Genomic DNA, 12,255 nt, shown 5'->3' with positions numbered 1-12,255 from the left:
TTCTTTTTTAGCGTCTCATCACTTGTCTCTATGCACCTTCACTCACAGGTTCCCCCCGGACATACGGGATAAATAACACATTTCAAAATAAAAGCAGCACAGTTGTATTGCGCGCACGACATAGATGTTTTTTAAACTTTATTTTGTAATTTGTGATTGCACCGTTCAATTCACTCACAATTGCACACGCGCATACGTCCACACGGAAGTAATACAAATAACGCTTTTCAAAACAAAAGCAGCACCTTTGTATTGCACACTCGACATAGATACTTTTTGAAATGTATTTTGTAATTTATGATTGGCCTCACGCGGGCCGGACAGGGATGCGCAAAGGGCCGGACAATGCCCAGGTCTGCTCTAGAGGCTATCAAAAAGGGCGGAAGAGTGCAAGATTTTACGAAACAAGGATGAGAAAAGAATTCAGCTCACACTCGAGTCGGACTCGAGTGTCCAAGTCGAAGAATGCAGGAGTTTGCAGTGATCACTTTGTTAAAGGTTTGTTTGATATACTTTTAACATTTTTATTATTTCCCATTTAAGTATTATCTTGATATTATTTGTATTTCTTAAACACATGTCTGCTACAAGTGTTTCGAAAAGCACCAACTCGGCGAGTCTAAATAAAAGAAAGCAAATGTGAGCAAAACCTAAAAGAGTTAAGCTTTTACTAAAGGCAGCAATCATAAATGAAGCTTTCAGCACATACACAATGTTGACATTTATATTTATAATATTATAAAGATGTGGAAAAACACGCTACTCGTAGACGGCGCATGGAACAGGAACAAACATGGCAGTAGACGCAAAGTTAAATCATGAAATGCAACCTTACCCAAGCAAAAACGATGCATATTTATCTTGGAAAGTCTTTATACCAATTTCCTTGACCCAGTCACACACAAAGAAGTTGTAGACATCCATGTTTTTCCATGTTTTCATCTGTTTTGTTGCGTACAATGGCGCCTGGAGCATAATAGTTTGATATGTCTGGGATTGCGACTGACGTAATTCCTATACTTTTTGAAAAAGTAGAGAGATGTATTCCATTGCATAGTTGGATTTTTTTGCGCGTATCTGCGTTTTGCAGGAATATTTAAGCCTCTTTTGTACTCAGATAATTTGCGCGCTGCTTGCTGTATACATCAGCCATCTTGGCTTGGTTGACCACCACTGGTTTTCACTTCGGGGAAGAAGTCACATGACGGTATACAAGCAATTCAGATTTTTTTTTCCTGTATGTGACCTGTGCCTGTTTTTTCATGTCAAAGTAAACAGAACAATTCCACATTTTTCCAGTTTGACCCAGGTCTCTTTCGTATGTATATATATACTATCTGATGCAATTTTCTGAACAATCAGGTCATGGTTATTCAACCTATACGTCATCATACAGCGATAAATGTCCAAAACAGATGGCCGCAAAAAGAAATTGAACGTAGCCTTTGTGAAAGATGTGTTTATCACGTCTACCTTGTAAACAGATTGTAGCACAACTTTTTTTTTTTTTAACGATAGTGCTAAGGAGAAACCAGAACTTTAAAAAACTATTTTGTCGTTACAATCTGCTGTTTAGGAACACTTGGCCTTTCCGGTAAACTATACCATCAAAGACAAGTGTGTAAGATAAAAGCAGTGTGCGGCCACTGTTTAGTGGAGATGGAAAATTGGGTTAGAAGTTGTAATAATTAATGCTGCACTTCAACCAATATCTCTTATTTACAAAAAATACAATAATTGTTCACACTCTTCAAACTGTTACTGTTGTACCAAATATAATCTTTGTTAACCACAGGTGTCAAAGTGCGTCCCGATTTTATTGGCCCTTGGCATTTTCTGAAACATTTCTGAAAATGACATTACTTCATTATGATTTAGATATATTATAAAATATTACAGTTGATATTACAAATCTAAGATATGGATGTTTTGTTCAGAAAAAATAGCATATATTGACCTACATTTGATTGCTTTCAGCATCTTTAATGTAAACAATGCATAAAGTTGTCCGCACATCTTTTAATTTTACTGTGTGCTATATTTACGTTTTTAACATTATTTATATTATTTTTTATTTCATTTGAGAATGTTATATATTGGAGAATTACCTTCCAGAAGTTTGCAGTATTTATGAATACTAGCGCTGCTAAGATTACCTTTTTAACTTAATATTACCGTAAAGGCATGGTTGATAACCGCAAGTCAATGAACTCACAGAAAGTTGATACTGCTTCATTTCCTAACACGCTGATCGATAGCTAGCAGCTGGCACCATTAATTATTAGCTAGCAGCTAGTGCCGCCAATTAGCGCTGGCGACTAGTGCCACTAATCACAAACTGGAAAATAGCGCCACTAATCGCTAGCTGTATTAAGCGCTAACATGAATACAAGACACTGTATACGTCATTACCTATTACTTTTTGAACACATTCAACAATATCGTGATAATAATAAAAACCGTGATATTTCTGGTCACATAATGTTCATACCATTACATCCTTAATAAATACTAAACACTGTGAAAGCTGTTTACACAAAAGCTATGTAGTAGGATTATGTTTTGCATTTTGTTCCCTTATTGTACCCGCTGTAAACCATACCGAACTGTGACAATGGCGTACCGTTACACCCCTAATGAAAGATGTTACATTGAGATAAGTAAAAATTCTGTTTATAAATATGTATATTCATGCTTTGATGATTATCATATATTCCGAACTATAAATCGCTACTTTTTCCCAAGCTTTGAACGCTGCTGTTCATACAAAGGTGCGGCTAATCTATGGATTGTTCGCTAATGGCTTGATTATGGAATGGATTACAGGCCTACTGAAACCCACTACTACCGACCACGCAGTCTGATAGTTTATATATCAATGATGAAACCTTAACATTTCAACACATGCCAATACGGCCGGGTTAACTTATAAAGTGCAATTTTAAATTTCCCGCTAAACTTCCGGTTGAAAACGTCTATATATGATGACGTATGCGCGTGACGTCAATCGTTGAAACGGAAGTATTGGTACCCCATTGAATCCAATACAAAAAATCTCTGTTTTCATCGCAAAATTCCACAGTATTCTGGACATCTATGTTGGTGAATCTTTTGCAATTTGTTTAATGAACAATGAAGACTGCAAAGAAGAAAGTTGTAGGTGGGATCGGTGTATTAGCGCCTGGCTGTAGCAACACAACCAGGAGGACTTTGACTTGGATAGCAGACGCGCTAGCCGACGCTAGCCGCCGACCGCACGGATGATCGGGTGAAGTCCTTCGTCCTTCCGTCGATCGCTGGAACGCAGGTGAGCACGGGTGTTGATGAGCAGATGAGGGCTGGCGTAGGTGGAGTGCTAATGTTTTTATCATAGCTCTGTGAGGTCCCGTTGCTAAGTTAGCTTCAATGGCGTCGTTAGCAACAGCATTGTTAAGCTTCGCCAAGCTGGGAATTATTAACCGTGTATTTACATGTCCATGGTTTAAAGTATTGTTGATCTTCTGTCTATCCTTCCAGTCAGGGATTTATTTATTTTGTTTCTATCTGCATTTGAGCCCGATGTTATCACGTTAGCTCAGTAGCTAAAGAGCTTCGCCGATGTATTGTCGTGGAGATAAAAGTCACTGTGAATGTCCATTTTGCGTTCTCGACTCTCATTTTCAAGAAGATATAGTATCCGAGGTGGTGTAAAATACAAATCCGTGATCCACAATAGAAAAAGGAGAAAGTGTGGAATCCAATGAACCCTTGTAACTAAGTTACGGTCAGAGCAAAAAAAGATACGTCCTGCACTGCACTGTAGTCCTTCACTCTCACTTTCCTCATCCAGGAATCTTTCATCCTCGCTCAAATTAATGGGGTAATCGTCGCTTTCTCGGTCCCGAATCTCTCTTGCTGCATTGTAAACAATGGGAAAATGTGAGGAGTCCTTCCTCCGGTGACGTCACGCTACTTCCGGTATAGGCAAGGCTTTTTTTTATCAGCGACCAAAAGTTGCGACCTTTATCGTCGTTGTTCTCTACTAAATCCGTTCAGCAAAAATATGGCAATATCGCGAAATGATCAAGTATGACACATAGAATGGATCTGCTATCCCCGTTTAAATAAAAAAAAAAATCATTTCAGTAGGCCTTTAAGCAAAGAAATAAAACAATAAAACAATGTACTAAAATTATCCAATTTAAAAACGGTTCAAAGTTGAAGTGTTTACAAAGTACAAGGAAGAGGAATCCTGATAAAAATCTTGAACCTAATTTAAAAAGGGAATGTCTTCTACCTCATAAAGGATGAATAATGATATCAATGATTTTTCTGTTTCGTTTGATAATCTGTTTTACTGCCGTGTTAAAGGCACCGTTTGGAAACAATTAAGGTATGTAAATAAACATTTACAAAATCTTTCTATGTAACTACTGTATCTCATTTCACAACGTACCGTTATATTGCTCTTACCATATAAAATATTTTTGTCTTCAAAAATGTTGTGAGTGTTGCTTTTAGTCCGGAAAATGCAGTAATTGTTACACTGACTGGACAAAGGCTAAAGGGATTCATAATTAGTTCTTGCAATACGGATTAAAAGAAATGCGGACTAAATTATGGACTTTCTTGTATCACATATTACCACTTACATGACTGCAAATAATATTTCTTCCTAAACTGGGTGTCTTACCTCTTTGCCCGTCAGGATGTGGCGTGCCAACTTGACCTTGGCAAAGTTTCCTTTGCCGATGGTCTTGAGTAAACGATAGTTGCCGATGTGTGGCTGCTCGTCAGAGCAGGAGGCGATTGAGTTCCTGCACCGAGCGCCGAGAGAACGACTGGACTGACTTGTAGCCTTGTCTGCACGGCTGGCCCCCAGCAACACATGCTGCAAAAAAAATGAAAGAGTGGGCTTTAAAGAAAGACAAGGGTCACACTTCGCCAATAACAATGTCACATAAAGCAGCCAGTTGAACACGGACCTCCAGGGCCACCAGCTCCTAAAGAGTCCTAATGATCCCTGTTATCCAGTAGTTGGTTTAGCCCATTGATAATAAGCTACAACCCAAATTGCGGGAATATTTTTAATTAAAATTTGTTAAATAGTTGTATCAATTGAAAAGACAATGCAGTTTGAGTTTGAGATAGTACTACATAACACAGTGTTACAGCACAAAACAAGTTGAATGAACATTTCAGGAACATTCATCCATCCATCCATTTTCTAACGCTTGTCTCTCTCAGGGTGGCGGGGGTGCTGGAGGCTATCCCAGCTGCACCCGGGCAGAAGGCAGGGTACGCCCTGGACAAGTCGCCACCTCATCACAGGGCCAACAAAGACAGACAACATTCACACTCACATTCACACACTCGGGCCAATGTTTTGTAAAAACATTTTAACATTAAGTGCTTATAAAGCTTTTTCATTCTGCTCCCGCTATTTAAAAAAATATTTTAAAAAATGTGGTTTATGGACAGTGTGCACGATGCATTATTCACAAGGAATATTTGGGTGCATCACCTGAAATCCTTAATTTGACAACACTTACAGTAACATACAATAAAGATGGGAGAAAACAAATTAAACTACTAAAAACAATAAAATTACAGCTGATAAAACAACATATATTGACATAGAAAACATTCCGATACAAAGCAGCAAAATATACAAAAAACACGTCCGACAGTTGACATTTGGCCTCTACTTGCTAGCTCAGCAGACAGGATTCCAGTTCCTTTTCATCTCAGAGCCTTCACTTTGAAGAAGAACAGTAAAAGTGAACTAAAGTGTCTCTATTACAACTTACATGAGATACAAAATGATTTATCCATTTGTTCAACATAAGCAAAATTTAAACTAATGTGCTAGATTTATGCTAATTTACATTGAAAATCCTATAAATGCGCTAGCGATTAGCATGAGTGATTTTAAAAGCCTCCCAAAAAAAGCTTCAGAAAAAATAAGTTTGATATTATTTTTGAATTGATGTACTTAATGTGGGGACGCGACCCGCGTTGCAAATGGGGGTGTAACAATCTGCTGACAATGGCAACAAAGATCGACAATAAAATGTGATGTCGACAAATTTATATGTTGACAATATATCATCGCACGTGTTTTTTCCAGACTAAAATGAATGAATGTAAGCCTCACCAGTCACCAGCCACAATAGGAAAACAAAAATGGCTGCAGCCACTGGCAGAGCCGGCCCAAGGAATAAGCGAACTAAGCGGCTGCTTAGGGCCCCACGGCCACTAGGGGTGCCCCAAGAGCACATGTTTATTGACAAACCCCAAAACCAGTGAAGTTGGCACGTTGTGTAAATTGCAAATAAAAACAAAATACAATGATTTACAAATCATTTTCAACCTACAGTCAATTGAATAGACTGCAAAGACAAGATACTTAACGTTCGAACTGGAAAAGTTTATTATTTTTTGCAAATATTAGCTCATTTGGAATTTGATGCCCACAATATGTTTCAAAAAAGCTGGCACAAGTGGCAAAAAAGACTGAGAAAGTTGAGGAATCCTCATCAAACATGTATTTGGAACATCCCACAGGTGAACAGGAGAATTGGGAACAGGTGGGTGCCATGATGGGGTATAAAACCAGCTTCCATGAAATGCTCAGTAATTCACAAACAAGGATGGGGCGAGGGTCACCACTCTGTGAACAAATGCCTGAGCAAATTGTCCAACAGTTTAAGAACAACATTTGTCAACAAGCTATTACAAGGAATTTAGGGATTTCACCATCTACGGTCCGTAATATCATCAAAAGGTTCAGAGAATCTGGAGAAATCACTGCACGTAAGCGATGATATTACGGACCTTCGATCCCTCAGGCGGAATTGCATCATAAACCGATATCAGTGTGTAAAGGATATCACCACGTGGGCTCAGGAACACTTCAGAAAACCACTGTCGGTAACTACAGTTGGTCGCTACATCTGTAAATGCAAGTTAAAACTCTACTATGCAAAGCAAAAGCCATTTATCAACAACACCCAGAAACGCTGCCGGCTTCGCTGGGCCCATGCTCATCTAAGATGGACTGATGTAAAGTGTAAAAGTGTTCTGTGGTCTGCCGAGTCCACATTTCAAATTGTTTTGGGAAAATGTGGATGTCGTGTCCTCCGGACCAAAGAGGAAAAGAACCATCCGGATTGTTAGAGGTGCAAAGTTCAAAAGCCAGCATTTAAAGTTATCCTGTGTCCAGTGACGTATTTCCTGAGTTTATAAACAATAACAAATTATGAATATTTTGTGACGATAAAAAATATTGATGTAATCATCGTAGTATCGCCTACATATGGCTCTTGTACTTGTACTTGTTACAGTCGATGACTATGTAGTTCAACACATGGCATTTGTTAACGTTCAGAAGTGATAGCTTGCAGTTAGTGGTTCGCTATTGTATCCTCCTACGGTGTGTAGTGAAGCATGTTTAGCTATTCCTCGTCCTGCAGAGATGATACTTATAAGAAAAACATTATTTGTCGCCATGAAGGTGAGGGTTAGTGATTTAGAAGTAGCTACAACACTGCCGACTGTGGATGGACATTAGCCCCCAGATAGCTAACCATGTTCTAAAGCACCTCTTGTATAGCCACGTTTCAATGTTTAAAGCTTCACCTTTATCGTTAGTTTTTAAGCCAAAATACGTCTATTCTCCACACTGTGAAGTGAAATGAAGTGAAGTGAAGTTGGGGCTTCTTGCTTGGTTGGTAGAGTGACCGTGCCAGCAACTTGAGGGTTCCAGATTCGATCCTCGCTTCCGCCATCCTAGTCACTGCCGTTGCGTTCTTGGGCAAGATACTTCACCCACCTGCTCCCAGTGCCACCCACACTGGTTTAAAATGTAATTTAGATAATGGGTTTCAATTTAAAGCGCTTTGAGTCACTAGAGAAAAGCGCTATATAAATATAATTCACTTCACCGCCAAGTGCATGCGCCGCCACGGACCACAATAGAGGCCACCCGCCCGCACCAGCCCCAGGAACGGTGGCGGGCGCCTGACGGCCAGCACTACCATACCAAATCAAAAGGGCCGAAAACTGCGACCGACAACCACATGCCAACAAAACCATGGAGACCAACTAGTGCCAGCCCGCTAACTAGCCCAAACAACAACATGAAAACAAGAGATATTTACGCCACCTCCCACCAAGAAATGCCACTCCCCAATCCAAACCCGCCCATACAACCGAACCACAGCACCCACACCATACAAAAAGAATGCATTAAGCCAGTGGTTCTCAAATGGGGGTACGCGTACCCCTGGGGGTACTTAAAGGTATGCCAAGGGGTACGTGAGATTTTTTTTAAATATTCTAAAAGTAGCAACAATTAAAAAATCCTTTATAAATATATTTATTGAATAATACTTCAACAAAATATGAATGTAAGTTCATAAACTGAACATCAAATCAAGTAGGCTATTCCATTCATTACCATAAACCCAGAGTTTCCCCCATGGCCCATGCCATAATGGTTTGATCCTACCTGGCGGTGCCACACGGCACCAACTGTCAATCAATTATCGATGTAGAAAACAATGGAGGCTTGGTTAAAGCGTAGCAGTAATGCAGCTGAAAACAAGGAGGAACATGTGCCAAAGAAGGCCAAACCTGAGCCGGCAAAATTCAGACAGTATTCCGAAGAATATGTGTTAATGGGATTTACGGCTTCGAGTTGTAAACCCCCTAAGGCATTGTGTTTTTTCTGTGGAGAAATGTTAGCGAACAGCGGCATGAAGCGGCCGCGCATCTTCAGCGGCATCTCCGGACAAAACACGCTTTCCATGTCGGTAAGCCACCTGATTTTTTTAAGAGAAGACTAAATAAATTCAGGTCATCTCAAGACACGATGCGGAAAGCTTTCACAACATCAGCCAAAGCCCTGGACAACGTTCCCTCTAAGGTGCGCGCCTGCGCAATTGCACACCGCTCACGCGTCCTCTGCGCGCAGCAAATTAATGCTGCGCAGGAAATCAAAAATCCCATCTGAACTTTAAACAAAATAAACACATTACAATTTATTCTGTATGATTTTGCAATGCAACTCTGTGAGTGACACGTGACAACAAGAGTGGCCCCAATGAATAAAACAATCTTTGTCAACACAGTTCAATTATCGTCTGTCGAGACACTTTACGGACAGGAATTCCATCAATCACTTTATTGAACACAACTGTTTGTAACCATACCAAAAACATGAGTAAAAAAAACTTTTATCTATAAAAACTGGTCATTTTCTGCCATACAAACCAGGCTTAAACCGATTTTGTCATCCGTCGTTTCAACAGAAGCCACTGGCTCGCTCACCTGCACCAACACACGCACTCATGGCACTTAGCCAGTGCTGCGTTTATGGCCACAAAAAAAGTCGGACAACCCCAACGCCACACAATGTGTAAATGCCAGGTTGTAACACTCTGACTCCTCAATCAGGTGTGTGCTTATTTTACTGCCATTTATTAATAATGTTAATCTAAGGATATTACCGGTATTCATGAAATATTGTCACTAGATTTCATAAATGCTAATAAAAAGATGTATTTTACAGACAGAAAGTTACAGGAACTAAATGTAATCTCTGAAAGGGGTAACATTTCTTTTAAAGGCAGGACCCGCAGCCAGACATACAATACTAGCACATAGGTCATGAAAAACATGTTTTTTTGTTATTGTCATTGTAAGAGGGCAAAATCACTTATATCACAAAATAATTTTAATAAAACATTTAAATTGTTATGATGTCAGGTTTGGGACAGTATGATGCTGGTGTGGCCACAGTGTGCACATCTGATGTTGCTCACATGTGCTCCACTGAATGCTTAGGGAGTTTGTGCGTTTGCTCACACACATGAACCATTAGAGGGAACATTGGCCCTGGAGGCTTCTTATCGTCTTTGCTTGTTGCTAAAGCCAAAAAGCCGTTCACTATCGCTGAAGAGCTGATAATTCCAGCCACTGCAGTGCTGGCCGAGACAATACTGGATAAAAACGCAGCCGAGAAAATAAAGAATGTGCCTTTATCAAATGACTCTGTTTGCCGTAGAGTAGATAAAATGGGAAAATACATTGTTGAGCAAGTTCTTGGAAAACTTAGCGACTCATTTCCCCTCCATCTGGATGAATCCACAGATATTAGTGGAAATGCACAACTTGTAGGTTTTGTCAGATACATCGATACTGATGATATTTATGAGCACATACTTTTTTGTAAAACATTAGAGGGGAGAACAACAGGAGAGGACATTTTTGACATTCCCCAAATAGGGCACTTTAAGTTGATGATTACTTCTGTGTAGAAATCTTTATTTATAATTGAATCACCTGTTTATTTTTCAACACGTTTTTAGTTATTTTTATATATTTTTTTCCAAATAGTTCAAGAAAGACCACTACAAATGAGCAATATTTTGCACTGTTATACAATTTAATAAATCAGAAACTGATGACATAGTGCTGTATTTTACTTCTTTATCTCTTTTTTTCAACCAAAAATGCTTTGCTCTGATTAGGGGGTATTTGAATTAAAAAAAAATTCACAGGGGGTACATCACTGAAAAAAGGTTGAGAACCACTGCACTAAGCCATTGATACAAACCCTACAGCGTAAAACTGAAATAGATGGACACGGACACCAACCAACAGAAGGCGAACTCGCATGACGTCACACTAACCGGAAGCGACCACCCAATACACAGAAATATACAAAAGAAAATCTCCAAAATGTTACAAACCATTGCTTTTTGCTCTTGCCAAGAAGCCAGAACAACACCCAATACACTAAAGAAAACTAGAACAAAAATGACCCCAGCCACAACAACTCCGTCCAGCCATTCCACCCATTGCCCGGCCGCATATACCTGAGGGTCCCCCACCACCACTCCAAAAGAGACAGAAGCCACCCCACTGCCCCCTCGGCCGTGATATCCCCCAGGCAGAAAACTCCGCCCACAGACATAGCCTCACCCTCACACCATCAACGAAATCCCCGGCACGTGATTGGCAGGCCACAGAAACCGCATCCCACAAACCTTACGCCGGTCGAGGAGGCGCAAAAGCTTGCCCCTTTATTGGATATGTACAATGAATAATTTAAATCTGGTCGCCTTCCACAAACGCTAAATCAAGCGTCAATTACTCTCCTCTTTAAAAAGACAAAGATCCGTCTTCGTGCGCTTCATCATCCTATTATCCTGTTGAATGTGGATTATAAATTATTGTCTAAACTGCTAGCTTTACGTTTTGATAGTATTCTCCCTTCTATTATTAATGCAGATCAAACCGGGTTCATTCCAAATAGGCACGCCTTTTTTAACTTTCAATGTCTTTTCAAGGCCTGCTTCCAACACTTATATCACTAAAATCGGAAAAGGCTTTTGACAGGACGGAGTGGAACTATCTATTTTATGTCCTAGAGAGATTCGCCTTCGGTAATAATTTTATTTAATTGATTAAGCTTCTCTAGTCGTCCCGGTGGCCTCGGTCAGGACAGATAATGTGTAATCCCAATACTTTTGCCTTAATCGTTCTATGGGGCAGGGCTGTCCTCTCAGCCCATTGCTTTTTGCTCTTGCCATTGAGCCTCTATCAATAGCGCTTTGCGCCTTACCACTTATTACAGGTATATTAGACACAATGTGCAAGTGAACATCTTTGTCTACGCATATAACCTCCTTCTTAATGTCTAGGACATCTCTGTCTCCGTCCCGGCTGCCTTAAGTACTCTCCAAGCTTTTGGACGTGTGTGGCTCGGGATCTTTCTGTGTGGAGTTTGCATGTCCTCCCCGTGACTGCGAGGGTTCCCACGCAGTCTTCCGCAATTTTTCTATCTGTTTCAGCGTATACCACTTGTTCTGCCTCAGTCCTTCTTTCGTAAAATAAATAGTCAGATTTTAGACTTCATTTGGAATAAAAAGACTCACAGGTTATGTAAACAATATTTGCAGAGACCCAAAACGTCAGAAGGACTGGCACTAACAAACTTTAGGTCTTACTACTGGGCGACCAACATTAGAATTCTTAAATATTGGCTGCAACATGAATCATTTGATCTCCCTCTGTTATGGCTGATTATGGAGGCTCACTCAACTAAACCACTACCTCTTAGGGCTCTCATTCACTCTCCCATTCATTTTTCTACTTCCGCTTTTACAAAAGATCCAATCGTTAAAACCTCATTTAGGATTTGGGTTCAGTTTAAGTGCTAATTTGGTTTCCAGACTATTTTCAGTTTGGCACCCATCAATGCTAATC

At 40.0% G+C, this 12,255-nt stretch overlaps 1 protein-coding gene across 2 annotated transcripts in view; it reads right to left on the bottom strand.

The window, feature by feature from the left end:
* The window catches only part of mark4a (MAP/microtubule affinity-regulating kinase 4a), a 116,567-nt gene that overhangs the window by 56,093 nt on the left and 48,219 nt on the right, over positions 1-12,255 (bottom strand). For both annotated transcript variants that reach the window (XM_062048333.1, XM_062048334.1), the window contains exon 2: positions 4,673-4,870. In XM_062048333.1, coding sequence (XP_061904317.1) covers positions 4,673-4,870 — 198 coding nt within the window. The remainder of the gene's footprint in view (positions 1-4,672; positions 4,871-12,255) is intronic.

The sequence above is a fragment of the Entelurus aequoreus genome, linkage group LG05 (genome assembly GCF_033978785.1).
Source record: "Entelurus aequoreus isolate RoL-2023_Sb linkage group LG05, RoL_Eaeq_v1.1, whole genome shotgun sequence".
Lineage (NCBI taxonomy): Eukaryota > Metazoa > Chordata > Actinopteri > Syngnathiformes > Syngnathidae > Entelurus > Entelurus aequoreus.
This window is presented reverse-complemented; position numbering and strand designations above follow the sequence as displayed.